General features: G+C 34.2%; 2 protein-coding genes and 1 non-coding gene across 4 annotated transcripts; 1 reads left to right on the top strand and 2 right to left on the bottom strand.

Moving 5' to 3' along the window:
* The first annotated feature begins 3,246 nt into the window (after positions 1-3,246).
* On the top strand, positions 3,247-3,331 carry TRNAM-CAU (transfer RNA methionine (anticodon CAU)). The gene is given in 2 exon segments: positions 3,247-3,284; positions 3,296-3,331. It is a non-coding gene; the product is annotated as a tRNA-Met (tRNA).
* Positions 3,332-3,432: 101 nt separating this feature from the next.
* On the bottom strand, positions 3,433-5,837 carry LOC104101110 (uncharacterized). The gene is made up of 3 exons (XM_009608526.4): positions 5,351-5,837; positions 4,545-4,866; positions 3,433-4,110 (listed from the first exon to the last, which is right to left on the bottom strand). The coding sequence occupies exons 1-3, from the start codon at positions 5,772-5,774 to the stop codon at positions 3,657-3,659; spliced, it is 1,200 nt and encodes a 399-aa protein (XP_009606821.1). The 5' UTR covers positions 5,775-5,837; the 3' UTR covers positions 3,433-3,656.
* Positions 5,838-8,456: 2,619 nt separating this feature from the next.
* LOC104101109 (cyclase-like protein 2) lies at positions 8,457-15,472 on the bottom strand. 2 transcript variants are annotated; one of them, XM_009608525.4, is made up of 7 exons: positions 14,704-15,472; positions 12,559-12,603; positions 12,182-12,254; positions 11,161-11,258; positions 10,241-10,311; positions 8,976-9,128; positions 8,457-8,725 (listed from the first exon to the last, which is right to left on the bottom strand). In XM_009608525.4, the coding sequence occupies exons 1-6, from the start codon at positions 15,119-15,121 to the stop codon at positions 9,003-9,005; spliced, it is 831 nt and encodes a 276-aa protein (XP_009606820.1). In that variant the 5' UTR covers positions 15,122-15,472; the 3' UTR covers positions 8,457-8,725; positions 8,976-9,002. The 2 variants fall into 2 exon arrangements, with proteins under 2 accessions (XP_009606820.1, XP_009606819.1); XM_009608524.3 differs by lacking the exon at positions 14,704-15,472 and adding an exon at positions 13,640-14,249.
* Positions 15,473-23,023: the final 7,551 nt, after the last annotated feature.

Genomic DNA, 23,023 nt, shown 5'->3' with positions numbered 1-23,023 from the left:
ATGGCCTACGGACCAAATCTAGTAGAATTTAGCTAATATTAATATCAAAAGTAGAAAAAGAATAATAGTCAACATTAATTTAAATCAAGATAAAAACAATGATGTTTCATTTTCTATATTTCAGATAGGGGATTTTACTTGTAACAACATCAATTAAAGTACTTACCTTTTTGATATATTCACATTAGTTATAATTACAACAATTGATACCTAATTTAAAACTTGATGATGATAATGATTTACATTTTGAGCTTGTAAAATTTTTGAGTGGCCCCAACAACAAATTTAAAGTATTTGGTCCCTTTTCTCGAATGAAGCGCATGAATTTGGAGAATCTATTTTATTTTAATTCTTGAAGCCTGTTGTATAACAACCTTTAATTCCATAGAGGTCTTAGACATGCATAGTAAAAGGAGGAGTAGGGTAGTTCAGCAAGAAGTTGCATAAACTATTACCTCATCTTGTGTTTCATAAACCTATCAACTTTTTCTAGTCCCCCTCCACATACCTAATATTCTAGAATTTGTTAAGGTTCTTGTTTCAACTTTTATTCATGACAGTATGACACTTTTGTGATAACACCTCAACATATAATTAAACATACATGATTCAGAATTACAAGCTTTTTCACTTCAATCTTTTTCTTAATCGGCTCTTTTTCCCGCCAACTTAATGGAACTTCTAAAGCTTCAACCTAGTAAAAATCTAATACAACAGAATAAACTTCTAAAAATTAAAGAAAAAGTCACCATAAATTTTCAGTTGAACATAAGAGCCACCAAGTCCAAGCAAGCTCTTATTTTATTTTATAAGCACAAAACTTTCAGCTCTACGTGTATTTTTCTTTTTTCGTCAACAAGTGAGACTCTAGATATCAGAATACGAAAAGTCATAGTAAAATGAAATTAAAACAAAAACACAAAATAGTTGAAAAAGAATTAAAAAACTAAATATAAATAACTTATTAGATAGGATAATCTTTAAAATACACAAAAAAATGATTACCAACATAATAAAATGATCTTTTAGGAGTAATTTACTGTTGAAATACTCCATCGAAAAAGTTTAACTTTTCCCAAGTATCACTCTTCTACGACATTAAATAAGATTGAGGGAAATCTCAAAATACAATAAGATGAACATATGACCTACTTTTGAGAATATAACATAATGCATCTGACACTACAGAGACAAAAACATTGCAGCTACAAGCTAGTAGCCATTCCTTGAAGAACTTGAGAAGAGAACCTTCAGGATAGAGGTTGGAGTATACCCACATTTAATATGGAATTAACTGAGAAGTTTCTTCTAAGAAAATATTTTCTAAAGGAATTTGTCCAATAGAGTTATGAGAAATCAAATATAACATACATTCAATTACTCAATAATAGATTTTCTAACATGGAACAGTAACAGCCTAAAAAAAAGGGATTCATTTTCAGTTAATCACGAAATCACAAATTTAGTAAGTCATATTTAAAGATAGGTCAAACTATAAGAAGTCATATGTAAGATCTCAAATTTATCAGAGAGTATAGTCGAAAGAAAGGGAAAAAAGGCTTAACCAACTCTTAACCGGAAGCTATAAAAGGCCTTTCAAAACATAACAGAATTAGAACGTCATTGTTACTTGAACATGTAAGCATTTTCAGTCAAATTTACCTTACAATAATTTTATTTTCTATTCAAATTCTCTTCAATGAAAGACAATAAACAAGTTATTGCTATTAATTGTAGGATAACCTATCCTCTTTGAATAAAAAAAAATCATTCATATCCAAGTTGTGGTGAAAGAAATAACGTAGTAATTTTATGGAGCATCAAATTGTTGCCATTTGCATTCCAGTACTAATATACTACTATTGTAACATCTGGGTTAGCAAAACTCCGTTTCAGTTAGCGAAAAATTTTATTCATGAACGAAAAATATAAACATAGGCTTAGATAATTTTTCAAACTAAGGATTAAAGGAGGAAAATAATAAATTCAAGCTTAACAAATAGATGAAGCATCGAAACAAATCAGATCTTGTCCAGTATGTGTTAATGCCAGTAAATAAACTTCAAAAGAGAGCAAACACTCTCCTTAATTTTGATTATACAGCAAATAACACAAAATCCTAAACCTGAAAGCCTTGTTTCAAGAAACTACCTGGGACAATAGATTTTGCTAGCCTGATTATATGAAATACTGATGTGTATTTGACATACTTCCCCTACTCTGGTGAATGGTGATTTTCCCCTGCAATTACATATAGCAGAAAGGGAAAAGGTTTAAAACAAAGAGGTGTTAGAGAAAAACTCAAAATTAGCTAATTCAAGATAGAGGAGAGGATTTTAGCATATATAATCTGAAAATATCTAACTAAATATGCTATCTATTTTCCACACATCTGAAAGAGTATTCTCTGTAAAAGTGTGAAGATGGAGAATATTTTTTTTTTATGGAAGAAGAAGGAGAATAGGAGTAAAAGCGATGGAAGGGTCGATGTTTCTAGACTGAGGTTTTTGTGCGTTGTGGGCTGTGGGAAAGAAAATATAAAATGTCTGAAATGACGGGTTTGCCCTTGGTCGACCATGATGGCTATTCTATATAATAGAAAAAATAAATAAGAAATACTTTAATATTTTATTATGTTAATTTGTAATTTGAAAATCAGCACACATGTAATCACATTACTATGCTAAAAATTCAATTTTAATAAGCGGAATTAATAAATGAATAAATAAAAGAATTTAAGAAAAGGTCAACTCTCCTTGGGAGTGTAAACTAGAAATCAGAGTGAAAAATTATTGGGTTAAATATAAGTTAAGTGAACAACTTTTTCCAATGATTTTCGACTTGACTAAACATTCGTTAAAGGAATGAAAATCATCTGGTTGAAATTTTAAGTTGGCGATAGAAATTATAGTATTTAGTACGACATGCCCTAAAATTACAAAAAAAAAAATTAAAAAATAAGGAGTTTTGGTTAACGTTAAAGCAATTGGGGTACGTAATATGGTGCCATGCCTATATGGCTATATGTGTTTTTACTACTATTTTTAATCAAATAAATTCTTGTTTTTTAAATTTAAGACAATGGTCAATGGTGATTGTGAAATTTTATATTATAATTTGGATTTACGGAGAATATTTACTCTTTTCTTGCATTAGGAAAACCTCAAGTATGAATTAGTATGTCTGTTGGAATTTACCGAGTGTTTTGAATTGGATTTATTTTGAAATACAATTTGACGACTACATGGGGTGGTGGCGCAGTTGGCTAGCGCGTAGGTCTCATAGCTTCTGAGTTATCCTGAGGTCGAGAGTTCGAGCCTCTCTCACCCCATAATTCTTTTTCTCTTCATACTTTGTTAATTTCCATGAATTAATTAGAATACAACCTTTCGAAATAAAAACAGTGGTCGTACTTGAGGATGAATTTTGATACAATATCATTCTTTGCTCATTTCCATGAATTAATTAGAATACAACTTTCGAAGAGACAAATAATGATTTTGTTTGAGAAAAAATTATTACAATATAATTCTTTTTCGCCCAACTTAATATTTTTCCATTGAACAATAGTTCTTGTTACATTCCCATGCTTTCTAACCTTATTCTCTATTGAAATCTTTATTCAGTTATTAGCAACAATGTCCAATCAAGAAACTCTAGCGTTTGCAAACAACTCCACGTCCATAAATTCCACTGTTGCACCTCAAGCTAGGCAGCTCCAAATTCACCATATCTTCATTCCTAGATTCTTCTGCTTGAAACTTAGCAACAGAGCAATCAGCTTCAAAAAGTCCTGAAGCTGCGAAGTCTTTGTCACCTCCCATTACAGGCATCAAAGCACCCATTTTAACTCTGCTCACGTAGTTCCTTCTATAAGTTTGGCCCAAAACACCACTAACTTCATCACTGAGTGATAAAAACTTGAATCCAAGCTCAAGATGAGCAAAGCAATCGTCTTGTTTTATGCCATAGTTATGAACTTTGGATTCTTTCTCTGTAATTGGCACCACCTTGGCTGTAATCTTGAAAATGTTTTCAACTTCGATCACAACTTCGTTGGTGCTGCTGGTTCGAGTAATAGAGGCTGTTGGTCCAGTTTCTGACTCCCACCTGTCGAGATATAAGATAATTTAGTAATTAAAAAATGTATTTTTCAATTCAATATGATATCAGATCCCACAAGAGGTGTTGGATTAAAATCTCAAAAATTAAAAAATACTACTACCATTCATTTACACCAGGTGACCACTTTTGTTTTCTTGTAGTTAGAAGTTTGCCACTTTTTAAAAAAATTAGACTCGTAGTCTTAACTTTAGTTTTGAATATTAAACATCATACCAGATGGTCATTTTCGAACTTTAAACCACCGGTAAGTTTTTTTTAAAAAAAAATAAAATAAAACTGGCTACCTTCTAAATACAAGGCCACTAAAGTAAATATTTCTGCAAATCAGTTAAAAAACATTTACGTGCTTGATTCATGAAAGAAAAACAGATCCATGCAAATAAGAAGACGTATTGAGGTATAATATAATCAAACGCTACCTTGCTCCTTCGTTGTCGGGAAGAACAATAGTTTGATCATCAAAGATGAGGAAGAGACGATCATTGGCATTATCCCATGTTGCTGTCTTAAGTGCCCCAACAGAAATCTTGTGAGTACCATAAAGGATACCAATGGATTGAACCCAAGTAAAGTCTCTTTTCATATTCTCATTTCGTTTTCCTATGAAGTGAGCATTGATGTGGAGGTTAGAATCTGAGACCAGGCAAAAATCTTTGTCCTTCTTGCCGTGGAAGTAGAAAGTAATTCCATCTGCTCCAATGAAACGTGGATCTTGGCAAACTGCTCCTGGAGTGTCACAACCTGTGTTTCCAATTAGTTAAAACATCTTGTAATCCAATATTTAGCCAAGCGAAGAACAACAAATATATATATTGAAAGAAGAGTTTAGGTTATGTGAACTAATAATGTAAAATATTTACATAATTAGGGCACTTGTAGATAACTTTCTATCGTAAGCATTAATTAGTAACCTGAATAAATGATAACTAATAACTTGCTATGGTAAGTTAAATTACATTGATATATAACGTTAATCAATAGAAAAATAATTTAACTTCTATATCACTTAAAATGTTGTCGTCTAAAAAAATAATTACAGGAAAAACAACTAATTACTTCAACAGGTTAATTACATTGATACTATACAAGATTATATTTACTTGTTTTTATAGGGCTGTTTTGGAGGGGAAGGGCAAAGGTAGCGGAAATTGAACTCACGCCAATTTACTTATGTCAAAAAAGATACAGTGTACTGTGAAAGTATATATGGAGTAGAGAAACTTACTGCAAACAGGTTTGCAAGACACACAATCAACTTGACATGTACCAGGGCAAGTACTAGGGCATGTATGTTGTTGATTATAACATTTTGGGTAATTCTTGTTCTTGCACTTAACCTTCTTTGGAGATGTAGTTGGACTCGGGGGGGTGTAGGGAGGTGGAGTTGGGCCATCAATGCAAATAGGTTTGCAAGATCGACACTCAGTTATGCAGCCATTGGGACAGAATTTGGGACAAACATGTGGAAGATTTTTGCATTGCTTGATTTCATCATCAGAGCAATGAGAATGGCTCGGATGGTTAGCAATCCCAGGTGGAGTAATTACTGGGCCGCTGGGGGCAGCCGTTAAAGAACTTCCAGGGGCTGTGGCCGTAGCCATTGATACGAGCAATAATAAGAAGAAAATGGCAGATATTGATCGAGCCATTTTCTTTCTTTTGTTGAATATGCAGAGATATTTGGTAAATAATGTGTTGTTGAAATACTTGGAATTGTGTATTTGAGTTGATGGGATTTACATTAGGGACAACACCTTTTTATAGGAGTTTGAGAATGAGAAAAGTGAGCCTATTGTTTCGTGTTATAATGTCAATATTAAGTCATCTTGCACGTGGTTCTTTTATCAAGTCAACGTTTAATATTCTCTATCAAATTCTAGCATATGGCGTCACTTGGCCATAAAGCTGCAAAAATACATTCCTTAAATCTTTTCTTGAACTTTATAGTAGCTTAAAAACATAACCCCTTAAAGATAATATATCTTTTCTGCGAAATAATCAGACAAAGCAATACCCATTCATGAATAGAAAGAAGAAATACGTCTAACTTGTGAAGAACTTAATGAATGGAGAGGTTTGGGGGTGGGGGGATTGGTCCTTTCCTTAGCTTGTCACTTAATCTGGTAATATCAGGAGTTTTACGTAATTTCATTAGTACGTAAAGAACCACATACCTACAACGAATATGGCTGGTCTGATTTTCGCAGGCTCTTAATATAGGAAACACGAGCAAAGTTTGGTAGTAAATTTTATGGATTTAAGTTATATACACTCGATCAATATTATTCATTAAAGTTATGCAATTAATTTTAATTTAAGACCTGATGTGCAAATATTTTTTATAATTTCAGTGCATAGAATTTAAACTTTTGTTTTATTCCTTCACGCAAGCGTCTTTCTTTTTATATATGTAGCTCTAGTTAACAGTAACACCTGTAGTAACGACAATTATTAATTATCATTGTTTTATCTTCTACTTATTGTATGGAAACTACTTTCTATGACGATTACGATAAATTGATAGGAGCATGAAAATAAAAACAATGGTAGTGTATATCAAACTTAAAGTTGACAATTCCTAGTTACGTTACATGGAGGCTAATTAAATTTATCCTCCCTTCACATTTGATGCGGTTTGAGACTTTACTTCTCATGTGATGGTTATTCTATTAAGTCAGACATACATTTAACTTGTGAGTAAGTGGTCATATTACAGTTTGCTTTATTCTTTGAATTCAGCTCTATAATTCATGCTGCATAGCGCAATTATAAAAGCAAAATCAAAATTATAATTCAAAACCAATTACGTATAATTTGAGTGGATTTTCAAATGCATGCCAAAATAGTTTGCTTTATGTTTTGAATTAATTAGTACGTCTAGAAGGCTTATGGGGCTTTGCTATGGATATTCATGATGATTTTGATTTACTTAGAACTTATTTATAGAAAAATAAAATGAAAGGAAAACACATACTAGTTTGGTTCTATGAATTGGTTATGTGCTTGCTTTTCAGGATTTTCAATCAGCAAATTGTGCCTCAATCTCAAACTAATTAATCTCCTCTTGAGAAGTCCATTCCTTATTCAATCCTGCCCTAGGAGGTATATCTAAGCTTTACAAAATCCAATTCCAGTGGAAGACTAATACATTCTACATACTAGATCATTTGTTTATTATGCATATTAAAATTTCTCTAAAATCAAAAGTTCTCTTGTTTGGCAGTTATTAACTTGTATATTATGTTAAACACTGATATATGGCAAACTTGTTTGTGAGAGGCCAATATAGAAAGAAGAGAAGGAGTTAGGGCGTTTGCATATTTTCTCTGTCTCTTTCTCTTTTTTCTCGTATGTATTTGAGTTCGGGGTGATTGATACAAAGGGGGCTTTTTGGTTCTGGTTTTAGCGGAATGTCCTCAAAATTGACAGTATTTAGAAAATGACCCAGGAAGCACACAACTCTTCGGAAGTTTCTCTACCGGATTAAATTGGTCATCGAAATCTACCGGATTATCATACTTTTGCTCTTTAGGATTTCTCTACCGAGTTGATAGAGTTGATGCTATATTTGTTCTATATATCTGTAAAATTATTCATCGGAATCTACCAAATTGGCATACTTTTACTGAGTTATTTTAACTCAAATTTGCAACTTTAATTTGGATCAAACCACCCCAAATCTGCTCCAAATGATCTCAAATTTGAAACAAAGCTTCCAAATATCAACACAAACAATCCTCAATCACCAATTCAATCGAATAACACCAAATCAAAAAGACCCGCTTTGTCTTCTTCAATACTTTCTAATGTCCAACAATGGATTTTTAAAATTTTTAAAGTAAATTATCAAAATCTGTGTTTGACTAAAAGTTAAGTATAAATTATCAACATTCAAACGATTTTAACAATAATCGAATATTAACTTTTAGTTTTCATTACCAAACACGAATTTCAAGCTTTAAAAATTAAAGAAGAATGGTATTCAAGTAAAAAATGAGGACATTCTGCCCAGACCACCCGTTTGGGGATCACGCCGTGCTAGTTTCTGTTGAGGTCGTGGATTCGGCACATTTAGTTTTACAACATCCGACTTTGATGAAACCCAAAATTGAGCTCACCAAATGGCCCGTTACAGTTGACCTTTACTTTCAGAATCCATTTTGGCAGGATGAGACAAATAAGATACTTGTGTGCCACAATTAATTTTTGATTCGGTAACACAATTTTAGGAAAAAAGCCTCATGCTAAATCTTTAAAGCAAGCTGGACAAAATTTCCCTTAAGCGCAAGAATTTTAAGGCATGCTGAGTAAAATTTTAAAACACGCAACAGTTATGGTGATCATCAGGAGTTTGCTAGAAAATTTTGCCAAATCATCAGATTTTTCAGCATTATTGCTGAGATTCTAGTGAGAGTTAGAATTTGTTCTCGTGAATCCATTAAACTAAAACATACTATGAAAATATTATTTGTTCTCGCTACGCGTATCCGGACTAAGCTAATAACATTATAGTCAAAGTGAAAAATTGCACCCCCTACACACTGGAAATTGATCTCCCTTTACAGCAATTTATTTTACTCCTTGCTATCTCCAGTGCTTCCTGCAGCAATTTATCCAAGCAAACAATGAGAAGAGGGTGTACTGGTGCAGCACACAAATAACCAGAAAAAAATGCTAACGAAATTTCGGCCGTGAATATGTGGCAGTTGACTTAGCTAATGGATTCAACAGTCGAATACCAAGATCATATAGAATGTATTACCCATTGAACAAAACAGGATGCAAGGCAACAAGTAATTCATAGAAAAAAGATACTGCATATAAGGTAACATGTTTCAGAAGCACCTTACCGTTTGAATAGGAGACAAAGGAGAGTATTACTTGATCAGTATACATCTAATAGGTGATCCCTCAGCACCAAGCAACCTTAAGGGCAGACAGTGTACATTGTATATGCCAGTTTCTATATCATCCAGCTTCAGCCCTTCAACGAGAATGATTTCCTGGAGCATTTCAAACATCATAAAAATGGAAGGACAATTACTGGCATCAGAAGAAGTAAATGGTCAATAAAGTCACTAATTCTGAATACTATATAGTCTGCTTCAACAAAAGGGAACACAGATAATGCTCAACAATAGTTATCTTTTTTTTTTTCCTGAAGAAAATTAATCCAACTTGCTGTCACTATCTAGAGAACAAAGATCATGTCATGGGTCAACCATCAGACGTTGACATATTTTTCTAAATATATGTTCAACTAACCTCCACTTTAGCTTTCCAATTCAGATTTCATCTTTTCAGTTTCATTAGGCGAAGCTCCCATATAGAAAAATATTAAACATGAATGACATAAAAATTCAGTTTCGCTGCCACCGATTCTATATTTTTTCTTCATAAGGAGAATTTTAGCTAAAGAAGAAAAGGCCAGTACACTTCAGTCTAAAAAATGGACTCAAATAGTTGACAACCCTCTATAACTTCTAGAAGAGTAAGATGCAAATATTCTGTAGTTCCACGGTAGAAGAAGCTAAGACTGTTATTCATCATTATTGCATCCAGCTCATTCATCTAGTATAGAAGACCATGATTGCTCCAACTAGCATCTAATCCAAATCAATGGCAATCTCAAAATTCTGATCAAGTACCAATTAGCAAATAAGATCGAATAATGTTGTTAGGCCCTTCAACATAATGTCAGTTCGACCACAGGTCAGTAAGGCCAACAAATTTTCCGATACAAAAAGTTGAAAAGCTGATCTTAGCATTGAAAACGTGATCGCTCATCTAGAAGGGCAGAGCTTTTAAACCAAAATATGCAATGACTTTATGCTGTTCTTTTTCCACTTTTTGACAGTTGACAAGGAGTTGGTCACCTGTCCCCTTAATGCTGAGAGCAACTTGACTATGCAGCACCTTTCTCATGGAACAATGAAACAGTAAACTCGAGCCAAAGAATTAGGCAATTCGCTACGTTGAGTAAAAGCTCAGAATCTTCATTATATACATTTTTAACTCCCCCTCCCCCCATCCTACCCCCCTATTTTGTGATGAATATCAGACTCTAATCATAGGTAACATGAAGGTTCAAGTTAGTCCGAATAAGACTACTTACCCTGCTTTTCAGGAAGACAAGATGGGAAGGAATCAAATCATCAAATGCAGCAACCGACAAGTAATCAATTCCTGAAAAAGAAAAAAAGGAAACAAATGTCAGCTACGAATTCTTCAATCAGTCGATAATCTTGAAGGAAATCAGGAAGTAAATTATCGCTCATTTACTCTAGTTGAACTTCAGCTGTAAAACACAGAAGCCTCTATAATAAGGACAAATCCAAATGGGAGTTCACAATTGAGCACAGAAATTGAAAAAACAATACCCAGGTTATGGCCAATGAGATTTGTCAGCAGAAGGCAGTAACAGAAAACATAGATGAAGATAACTAAGTTACTTAACCACCAATAATGGACAAATAGGACACATTAGTCAGAGAGCAGATAAAACAAATGTATATGCATGTGTATTAATTAGATACTCGTTCAAGCATTTAAATGAATTGCCGCATGATGTTCCACTTACTCAAAATATACGGAGTATAAAGTATAGACGATATTTATGCATCATCTATGGTAACTCAAAAAATATATTATTTACAGCAAGGGTAAGTTTACTCCAGCACGGAGCATGCACGGAAGTGCAATCTGAGGAAAGAATTTTAACTATTTACTCTTGATGCCATAATAGAGATGGCAATAATGAGTAGCTGGGATTTTATGCAGAAACCAAAGAAGTAGTAATTGGAGATAGTAGCCATGTCAATCCAGCTTAGACGCGCCAAACGAAAAAGAGGAACCCTTTGACCATAGAGGTGCAATAGCACACAAAGTGCTGTATATAGTTGACCACTACTGTTAACATAAACACCCAGTACACCACAAAATCATTCACCAATTCCAAAAAGAAGGGAAAAACTAAAAGAATTTGCATCCTTCAATAAGATTCTTAAGATATGAATGTGCTACAGCCTATCTTACCAACAAGTTTGATGTCAGTGTTATCCACTAGCCACTGCGCTCCATCCTTCATGAATCCGACATAGCTTGTGTCAAATGCCTTTTTCCACATAAGACGCCTGAAAGTTGAGTTTGCTTAATCAAGAAACAGAGTACGTTATAACTGTTCATCCAAGTCAAGTCATGTAATTTCCATGCAAAGTGTGGCCCCTAAGGGAAATTGACGGTATTGGCCTTCTTTCTTTGGCAATTAGTTGAAATATGACCAATAACTACATAAACAATGAGTGCGTCAAAATAGAGCTCTAAAACAGCATACACCTGCACCCTGCACCCCAAGAAGGGGATGGAGGAAAAGAAAAAGAATCCTAGCCTGTTCAGGTAAGGGAGAAAAGAACCCATGACAAATACTAGATTTCTGAAGGAAGATCTCATTCTTCCCACTACATGACAAACCTTTTACAGGGTTTTCAAGAAATTTATGGAGCAAGAGTTTTACCAAAAAAAGAACAAGAGAAAATGTTAGAAGAATTAGAGACATATATTTTGTACAATCCATCTACATTATGTTAGGCTTCTAAAACTCAAATAAAACGTGTGAAACAACAATTGGTAGCCATACAGATGCTTAGTCTGGAGAAATACTTGATTGATACTACTTGAAATGCTTAGCCTTTCAACAATTTGATCATGATAGTTCCCACTCTCCAGGGTCAAGTGAACATATTGAGAATGTGCTCCAAGTTTCATTATGTTTTGCCATTCATCTATCATTTTTATAATTTGGAAGAGTAATCCAAGATCTACACCCCGTAGAGGCACATTCTCCAAAGTCTAAGAGCAGATTCTGCTACAATTTTGTTGGTTTTGAGCATCCATTTCAGACTTTTACTTTTATTAGAAGTGTGTTTTTTTATGACATCTAAAGTCTGAGAAATACATGTGCTTTTTATGACATCTAAAGTCTGAGAAATACATAATTTCAGTGAGCTACAGCAAACATGCAACTTACGCACAGTTTTAAGATACTTCTACAAGTTACCTGTCAGTGTTTAGTGTTCTGAAAAGTACTCGTTTCACTCCCTTGGGGATATGTAAGGATTGCATAACAGCCGCTGAATAAAAGAAACAAAAGTATTATCACAGTTAGCTAATATACATTTGCAAACAGCTCTTTAGTGCCACCCGATTTTCAGTGAGCATTTCTTCCCCATAGTTGTTGCACATCTCATATTCTATGCAAGGTAAAGACAGGAAGATTTTTAGCTCAACAATGTCTAGTCAACTGATTATATTAATATATACAGGAAAATTGAGAAACAAATGATGTAAGACAATAAGCTGGAAATTGATCCAAAAATTAATAGGAGAGTTTATCATCCTAGAGACATTTAGCATGACAGGGGAGGGGAGATTTACCAGTTAAGTTCTTGTCTCTTGGAACATCAACTACCAATGCAGGACCTGTTAAAGCAAGTGAAGGACGTCATCATTAGTGCATGAAAATGGGTAACATTGCCTGTAAAAAGATAAAACACTAAACACGCCTGTTAAGATGAAAAACAATTGACAGTATGTAAAAGGTGATGATTCAAATTTAAAAAGAAAAAATAGACAGGAAGCTGTACGCTGAAAAAGAAATAGAATCTAGATCAATGATCAACCATTAAAAGAACCAGAACCAGTCATAGCGAAAACAAAACATTAAGGATCTTTGTAGGAGGTATCCTTCCAATGAAGAAGACAACAACAGGGAAATTCCATTATTCTATGAAAAACATTAAAAACGATATCATGCCAATGTACCTCTGATGAATGGATCAACGTAAATATTACCAGAGAAAAATGCATCAAATTTGAATACATATGCATTGTTAAACAAGAAACACTAAAGTAATAACTGTATCAGACGAAGAACCAAGACAATTACATGTATTGACATCCATAAAGAGCTAATATATGTAGCAGTAATACTAAACTCCCCTTTCTTCTCTTTTTCCCCTTTTTTCCGTAATGACTTGTTACGTTTCAAGTGAGGTTAAAATGTTTACTAGCTTTTTCTTTTTTAATTTGATAAGTAACAAAATGTTTTCCAGTTACAAAATGGGCATATACAGCTGCTCTTGGGCATCTGGGAGGATATCAATATCTTAGACTCTAGAATCACAATCATAAAATCTTTATTGAGCGAGGATAAAACATGCTAGTTAAGACTGAAAATAGATTTCAAAAGAATTGATTCACAAAATTTCTAATTCTTAGACTAGGTCTCAACTGTTTTCAGTGATTTGATTTTTTAAGACCTAAATCTCCAGACTCCAATAGCACAACAATTCGAAAGAGCAAGTAAAATTCACAGTCACTACCGTGTTTTGAGTTAATCAGAGCCATCAGTTATTGAAATTAGGAACAAGATTGATCATCTTTCTTAAGCGCAAGAGTAATCATATAACTAGTAGTTCTTAATGCCGGCTGAAGGTAGAATTTCCTGGGTTAATACCGTTGAGAACTCTAAGGTCAAGGGAATCAACATCAAACCCTGCATCATAATATTCAGCATACATATGTCCTGGTGCATCAACATGAGTGCCAGCATGAACACCTAATCTCAATTCCGAAAAGTTGTAATCAGAGCCATTCTTCATGCTGGACAAAAGAGTGAGAAACTGTCCAACTCCTTCATCAGAATCCCCCACAGGAGTATTAGGACTGAACTGGTGTGTGATATCAAAAATTTGTCCATCTTCATACACCTCTCTCCTCAAAGGTCTCAAATCATCATTAGATCCAACACAAGAACCCGATTCATCACCGTATCCAGTTGGGTATGCATCATTAGATGATGAAAAGGCAACGGATACTGTACTTACAGCCAGCAACTCAGCTAATACTAGCAACTTACACACAGCCCTCATCTTACTTTCCGAAAAAGGCATGAACTTTGGCAACGGAAATTAGAAAGCTCAAAGTTACGACTCCACCAATATGGTAGATGTAGCAGTTGTGAGATTTTGATTTGTACGCATTGAGTTCTCTTCAAGACGAGTATTTTATTCTTGTAAGTAAATCGTGGCCAATATTAAAACACTACTTTGGAGGCCTCAAAAGATACATCTGACAATTGAGTCCCTGCAAGTATATAATAAGTACAAGTTGCACCCATCACATCAATCTCCAGAAGGAGCTCACGAAAAAACAAAGTTTTCAAACGTTACAACCCTCTGCAAATAAACAGTGGCCAAGAGTAACATGCCCAATGTCGCTTTCCAAATTCATCAAACACGTAACCCATCAAAAAAAAAATCAACCCATCAATATAAATGTACCTCAAATTGACCGTTACTAGACTCCAAAAACATAAACTCAATTTCGTGCATGAAATAACAGTGCAAATTATAAGTTTTATACACTTGACAATATAAAAATTTAACTTATAGAGTTACTAAAGAGATAATTGCAAATAACGGAGCAAAAAAATCCTAATCTAATACTAGTGTGTACTAATTATGTGTAATATGCAAGTATTAGAGGAGAAAAATTAAAGGGATGGAGATTGATAGTTACCGTTGAGAACTTCGAGGTCGAGAGTGTCGATATCAAAGCCGGCATCGAAATAATGATCGTAGACATGACCAGGAGCATCAATATGAGTGCCGGTGTGAGTCGGAAGTTTCATCTCGGAGTTATTAGCAAGAGACCCATTCTTCATGCTGTTTGGTAGCCACAGGAATTGGCCAAGCCCATCTTCTAAGCCCCACGACGGCATATCAGGGCTTAATCGGTGAGTGATATCGAAAATCCGGCCGTCTCCGTAAACTTCACGGCGGACTGGAATTAGGTCATCGGAACCAGTAGATTGACAGGAAGTTGCACTATCAATGCCATAGGGTGAGGGATAAGCTGAATCGGCGAGGGAAACAATCGGATTGAGAATTACTTGTGAAAGAGTGATTAGTAGAAGCAGGGAAGTAGGGACCACCATCTCGTCGGCGGATCAATGAATGGTCACCGGAATTTGAGATTTTTGACGGAGGAAGAAGACTGTATTTGTGTCAGCTTATTATTTATAGCTTTGGTTAGCGAAGTCGACGTGTAAAACAAAATGGGTAAAAACTAAAAAGATGATGATTATATAACACTTTTCAATCGGATAAAAGTTCCGATTTGGGGGGGGTTTAATTTGAAACCAATTCTATTGTCTAAAGGAATGGATAGTAGTTTACACTCAAACTGAAGTATTAAGCGGATAGTGTTTCAGTGGGAAGTAAACACTGTGATTGGATTTTCCAATCAGATTAGAGTTTTCTTTGCATTAGAAGTAAGGAGTTAGGACAAAAGCTTATGAAAACTCGTTACGGATAATAAAAGACCATCACTTCCTATTGGAGTGTATAACACAAAATGACAGCGATTACACTAACAAAGAAATTGCACTTAAGGCACATTACGGTAGGAAAAGAACGTGAGACTTGTGAGGAAGTGCAGGGATAATCATTTTCAAGTATGTTATTTAGAGATTAATCAGTATTTATTTTATTCTGAAATTTTAAATTAAAAATCTCAACTTAAGGACAACTCAATATATTTTTGTCCTGAAAAATTAAAATAAATTCAGGACGCACTACCTAATTTCTAAATAACAGCCCTGTAGAATAGCTAACTGGTGTCATTTCTAAGAGCCTTATGGTGGTCAAACTCTAACATGGGCCAGGCCCATCCACAATCAACGACAAGTCCAGCCGAAGAAAGTCTATTTTCACCTAGGCGAAGTTCCACTATTGGATTCTACAAAGCGTTCCAGTTGATTTACAAGAATGGGCTTTGAAAGTAGGTCATGTTGATTTTTATACCCCACTTGCCCCATGAATAGAAATTTAAATTTAACATGTATTGCATGTCGCTCGCACTATGGGCAAAACTTTTAATTTTTAATCTAGAAAGTTTGTCTTGGGTCAAGCGGGGTCATAAAATCAAAACCATCCATTTTCAAGGTCATCAGATGTAACATCCTAAAGTGTTCCCAGTTTGACTTCATTTACATTAAGCAATATATCATCTATAATGAGTTACAGATTATGTAAAACAATACAACTATGTAAGGTTGATCAACTAATTATTGTTCGCTTGTAAAAAATGGCAAAATACATAAAGACCCCATTAAACTTGTTCAAAAAACAGTTTTGAACACTTTAACTAAACGGGTATTCTTTTACCCTCTAAACACATTGTAAGTGAATTTTGTTCCACCCTCCATGACCTCAGACCAGTTAAAGACTAGCGTGTGTGAGCCACGCTCTTTCTGGTGATGCCACGTCATAAATGAACTCAAACCTTTTAATGATCTGGTCCATTACTTAAAAACTCACCCGATTAAAATACCCGACCCACTATCTTTTATTTTTTACCCTAGGCTGAATTACCTAACCTCATTTCTCTCTAAACAAAACGAGAAAAGGGCTGATGAAGTCAAAACCTAGTGTCGATTTTCCCCCAAATCTCGTCGATTAGAGTGTAGATACTGAAGATCGTTGGCTTCTCTTGTAGGTTCTTCTTATTTTCTTCAATCTCTTGAAGATTTTGAAGTGTAAAAAAATATTTACGGACATTTTTCTTGTTTACTCATTTCAATTCGAATAATTGGCTTTTGAGCTCGTTATACTGAGGATGTTCCATGGAGGTCAGTTACAACAGTATCCTATCAACTACGAAGGAGGCATTATGACAGAGTACGTTGATATTGATGTTGACAGATTCTCGTATTTTGAGTTTGTAGACTATGTAAAAGAAAATGGGCATAATTGTGAAACATGTGACATTTATGTGAGACCACATAATTTTAGCACTTTGATAAAATATTTAACTGATAGGGATATTATGGGTATTGTGCCTCTATAAAAAAAAATGGGGATATATTTAAAGTGTATGTGTCCCACTATGTTGATGAAGCATTAGTGGTCCCTCCAGTTATTGAATATGTAAGCCATGTGTGTGGGGAGTCTTGTGTGTCTTTTGATAAATGGATAAATCAAAGTGTTGGGGGCAGTGAAGGTGTAGGGTTTGAAAAACCACAAAATAGTGTCCTTGTTGCTGATAATGTGCCTGGTGGGGATGAGGGTGGTCCTTCTAATCTTGATGATACTCCATTAGTTGAAACTGATGTAGAAAGTAATGACCATAGTACAGATTCAGAAATTGAAGAGTTGTTTGAGAAAGGGGAAGAAGAATATGGTAGTGATATTGATGAGGAGTATAGGAATTTAAGAGAAGAGAGGAAAGAAGTGCATAGAAGGAAGAGAAATAGAAAGAGGGTCAAACTAGACATGCCAAGTTAGGTAAAAAAATATCCAGATGTAAGATATGATGAATATGTATCTAGGAAGAAGACATCTTTAGAGGGTAAGATTGATAGAGATGAGTCATACTATCCCTCAGATGAAGCTGCTAGTATTGAAACAGATCCTGATGAAACTGCTTATGATGAAGGTGAAGATGAAGTCCAACAGCCAGTAAGAGCAAGAAGAAAGCAACAAAATAGGGTTATCTTTGATCCTAGTTGTATGTTAATTGTTTAGAAAACTGGACTTTCTTTTGAGAGTGTTAGACAGTTTAGAGAATCACTTACTAAATATGCAGTTGATGAACATGTAGAGTTGGATAAGTATGTTAATGAACTAACAAGGGTGAGGGTAAAGTGTTGTAGGGACTTGACAAAGCAACCAGTGAGATCTTCCCACAGGCAGAACATAGGGTGTGTGCCAGACACATCCTATCAAACAGGTCAAAAAAATGGAGAGGCATTGAGAGAAGGAACTGTTTTTGGAGATGTGCTAGGTCAACTTATGAATAAGAGTTAAAGAAAAATCTTGATCACATGGAGAAACTAGGAGATAAAATAGTTGAGGGCCTGCTATACTAACAAAGAGAGGTGGTGCAAGGTGTATTTCAGCAATTGTGATAGTGTTGACAATAATATGGCTGAAACTTTCAATTCTTGGATATTGGGGCCAAGGCACAAGACAATCATCATAATGCATTAAGAGATTAGGGTGAAGATGTTGATAAGAATAGCACAAATGAGGGGTTTTTGTGATACTTGGATCAGTGACATTTCTCCAATGGAACTGAAGGTGTTGCAGGAGAACACAACAAAATCAATGAAATGTGTGGTGCGCTGGAATGGTCAATATGGTTATGAAGTGAAGGAAGAACACACCAGTAAGCATATAGTGAATCTGAACATGCTAATCTGCACTTGTAGAGCTTGGATGCTGAAGGGTATACCATGTGCTCATGTTGTAGCTGCCATCCATTTCAAGAAATTGGAGCCAGTTAACTATATTGCATATTGGTACCATAGGGAGACTTATGAAAACCTACAGTCACTTCCTTCAGCCTGTAAAAAATATGGAGATGTGGCCACAATCACAAAACCCTTCAGTTATATCACCAGAAGTAAGACTAATGCCTGGCAGGCCCAAGAAAGTGAGAATGAAGGAACCAACTGAAAAACAAAATAGGAAAGCTTTCCAAAAGAGGTACCCAGATGACCTGCAGCAACTGTTATGCTAAAGGCCATAACAAGAAAAATTATCACAAGGCTACACAAGGTACTGCAAGATCAACTGGTGGTAAAAAGTCATCAGGTTCTTCATCAACACCTTCAGTTCAAAGTGTACCAAAAATAGGAACATGAAGAGGAAGAGAAAGACCAAGAGGTTCAACAAAACAGGTAATTATTCTGAAGCTACTTCTATAGACTGCATATTTGTAGGTCTGTTTTATGTTTAACCTCTTAATAATTTACATTTTTTATAGGATATTGCTACTGGTATAGGAAGAGGGACACCCTATAAAAGGCCAAGAATGATTGGTATAGGAATTCTGCAAACAAAAAGTGGAGCTTCCATCTATAATGTAAGCATATAATGTCAACTGTAACTATGAACTCATTTTGATCAAACTTTGATGTAAAATAACTACGTTTGTTTATGTGAATATAGCCTGGAATGTCAGCTGTGTCTATGACTCTGCAGTAATGACTAGAGATATTAGACATAAACCAAGAACAAATGTGAAATGGAAAGGTAAAGAAGTTATCACCTCAAGGAATCTTCAACATATTCAAGCTAAGAAAAGAATGGAGACAAGATCAAAGACATATGAAAGAGTTCGTTTGAGCCAAACAAGTTCATTAGCACAATCAACTATCCAGTAGATATTAGAACTTTAATGTTTTTGTTTGCCTTTTGGCAGTAGGTATATGTAAAGACAATATGAATTTCCATTTTGGTATGTAACTATATTCAGCAATAACTGAAAGTTTTTAAGTCTATGGTATTATTTGCAACAATGACTGTTGATTTGTAGGTCTATTACTGGAAATGATATGCAGCAATGACTGCAATTTTGTTAAGTTAATTTTTGTGTTATTCTGTTTAAGTCTATTTATCGGCAATATGCAGCAGTTACTGCAGATTTGTAGGTATGTTTATTGGAAATGATATGCATCAATGACTGCAATTTTGTTAAGTCAGTTTTTATGTTTTTCTGTTTAAGTCTGCTGCAAAGTGGTTAATCTTTTTTCTGCATAAATATGCTGCTAATATACAGCAGTGACTGCAAAATTGTTGATATATTTTTCTGCATAATTATGCTGTTAATATGCAACAGTGACTGCAGATTTCTAAGTCAATATAAAGTCTGCATTTGTAACAGACATATTGCCAATTTTCACAACACAAACTATATGAACAAGGTGCATTATATTACAATAAAAGTTACACCAAACTTTTACAAAATATGTTGTAATTTTGTTAAGCAACACTAAAGATACTACTGCCACAACTGATCATAAGGCAACTTCATTGAATGATTATTCACATATACTAGATGAAACCAATACCTTATAGCTATAACACATTCACACAACACAAAAAACTAAAGTACTTTCTCCCTAATCTTGGACTTAACCAAACTGATCCTCCACTTCTTCTCCCTTCCTTTCATCTTCTCAATCTCTCCCTCCAACTTCTCTAATTGCATCTCTATTTTCCTTTCCAATTATTTTTTTCCCTAGGCTTCTCAACACTTTCATACACTTTCAATGCACTTTCAAGTTCACCAAAATTTTTTTACCAGTTTAGGAATAACAAATTTCGATCTTGGATCAATTTCTGCATCTCTCTAACGCCAAAAATCATAAGATCCTGGATCCTACAATGATGAAACACAAGAAATTAATTATAGGTCAATCAGTGAAAGCTTCAACCAATTTACAAAAATTAAACTTACGCTATAGTATGGACACACCTAATATCTTCTACCTGGGTTCCGAGGGGTCCAAACAATCATTATCGGCAGCACATAACCATAGTTGCAACACACTTCTTCATTCAACTCAGGATCATCATCTTCCATACAAAGCCTAGCCAAGTTAGTTGACTGCATTGTCGACTAAGTCCTAAAATCCGATGAACTCCTCAAATAAGAAGAAATTTGAAACACTTAATAAGCCCTAAAATCAGATGAACCAAAAGATTATAGAGAAGAATAAGGCTTAGATTCAGATAAAAGGATTCGAAATTGTAGGTCTTAGCCAAAATTTGTGAGTAATTGAAGGAGAGGAGATTTAGGGTTCTTGAAGAAGAGAAGAATAATTGGATCGGATAATTGGAGATTTTACCGTTGGGTCTCCTTGTTTTATAATAATTTTTCTTTATTTTTTAAATTCATTTTATCCATTAATTTTAGTATAAAACGCGCTCACAAATCAAATATTTCCACGCGCTGGGTCTGGGGTCATGGAGGGTGGAACAAAATTCACTTGCAATGTGTTTAGGGGGGTAAAAGAATACCCGTTTAGTTAAAGTGTTCAAATCTATTTTTTGGACAAGTTTAATGGGATCTTTATGTATTTTACCTAAAAATACAAGAGTTTCAATCAAGTATTTGAAATTTTTAATATTTTACCGGTAAAATTTACAATTCACTACTCCAGATCATTTTTAACCAACAGTTTTAGAATTTCTTAATATACCTATAAAAAATTAAAAATATTGTAACAGAAAAACAACGACTAGATTAATAAGACATTAAAAAGACATAATAAAATGAAGTACTTTTTAAATATAATAATAACAGATAAAAGTAATCAAATCCAATACGTCTTTAACTCTTCATGAGACTCAGCATGACTTCTTTAAAAATGCTTACAAATACAAATACAAACAGATCCTTTCATCTGCCTAATTCTTTATTTTATCTATTCGTTTTCTTTAAAGTGGTAAAAAAGTGTATAAAGATAAGTTGCAATGATTGTTACTTTCCACCAATTTAATCCATATTGACTAATCTCAATTCTCAAATTTTGAAAAAGGATCAAGATTTGTTGGAAACTAAACCAAGATTAATTAGTATTTTTAAGTTGTCTAGGATTTGATATTTGGTAGTTTATTTAATTCATGTGTAGTTAGGTTTTATTTACTAATTTTATATTGGAATATGTTTTTGGTTTTGTAGTATTATAAATAGGGGTGCTACTACTTATTTTCATGTATAGAGATTCAAGAGTTTATGAGTTGTGAAAAAGTTTCCTAGCACGTTCTCTCCCTAGTTTAATAAATTCCTGTTATATAGTCTTTGTTGAATTTTTTGCTTGTGCCTAAATTATTCTTGGGGTGTTTCAATCCTTCAAATTGATATCAGAGCCTGTGTGAGATTCGGTTAGAGTCGGTGGAGATCCAAATAAAAAATTATGGATACTTCATATTTACATGATTGCCACATTTTCAAATTTAATGGCAAAAATAATTTTGAAGACTCGCATCAATATATGAAATATTTTTTCAATGTAGTTGGTATATGGCCCATAATTGAAATAGGATTTGAGGAACCCCGAGAAGGTACAACATTGAAAGGTGATGCGGCTATGCTGTTACACCATGTGCGTCCCAAGGTGACATAATGAATATGAGAATTTTTATTCATGATTTAAATGATCTTAAAGTCATAATATGGCTATATGTGATGTTTGGATAGAAAATATAAAGTTTGGGAAAAATCGGATTAAAGTTGCGGAAAAATCGACTAAGGATTTGCCATATAATGAAGCTTTTTGAGCAATAAATTCCATGTGATATATGGGGTCGTTTTGGGACATATTATATACCAAATTACAGGTCTTGGAATGTAATTTCCAACGCTCTTAACCGTTTGATCATACGACATCCGGATAAACAGATATAAGCGTCTGAAGAAGGTCCAATGCGAGGGTGCCAAGTAGCACCTTTTTTACTTTTTAAAAAATGGGATATTTACATCCCTTATCTCGTATCTTTCTCCATTTTCTAGAGAGCACTACCAAATAACACCCCTAACCTTACCCTTAATCTCTCTACAAGGGCTTCTAACAAGATTATCATCCCGGGCACGAAATCAAGAAGCGATAACATTAAAACGATCCCTACAACGTAAGTAACTCTATATCGCCTCTCTTTTTCTTTGTAGCTTGAGTTTTGGAATGTATTTAATAGTTAATAAAATGCCTACTTTCTGTATTTAAGCTTTTAAATATCAATAAAGGTTGATAAATTTGTTTCCTAATAGTAAGAACTCACGGGACGGTGATCGGAAATTATGAGTTTGAGTTATTTGACTTGTAGTAGACTGTTTTGTGGGCTGTTTCGTGTTACTTTTGGTCTGTCTATTTTACTACTGTTTAATGGAGTTTTGGAGGATAAATGGTATGGAGAAACATCACATAATAGCGAAATGGTGGATTAGTCGTTCTTTGTAATATTTTCGGGGTGTTTGACGCTACTATAGTTGACGTTTTGGGTATGAAGTGATTAGGATGTGTTTGGTTGTTGTAATCTATATATAACAT

Source organism: Nicotiana tomentosiformis, chromosome 1 (genome assembly GCF_000390325.3).
Source record: "Nicotiana tomentosiformis chromosome 1, ASM39032v3, whole genome shotgun sequence".
NCBI classification, from domain to species: domain Eukaryota; kingdom Viridiplantae; phylum Streptophyta; class Magnoliopsida; order Solanales; family Solanaceae; genus Nicotiana; species Nicotiana tomentosiformis.
Note: the sequence above shows the minus strand (reverse complement) of the source record. Positions and strands in the feature narration are given on the sequence as shown.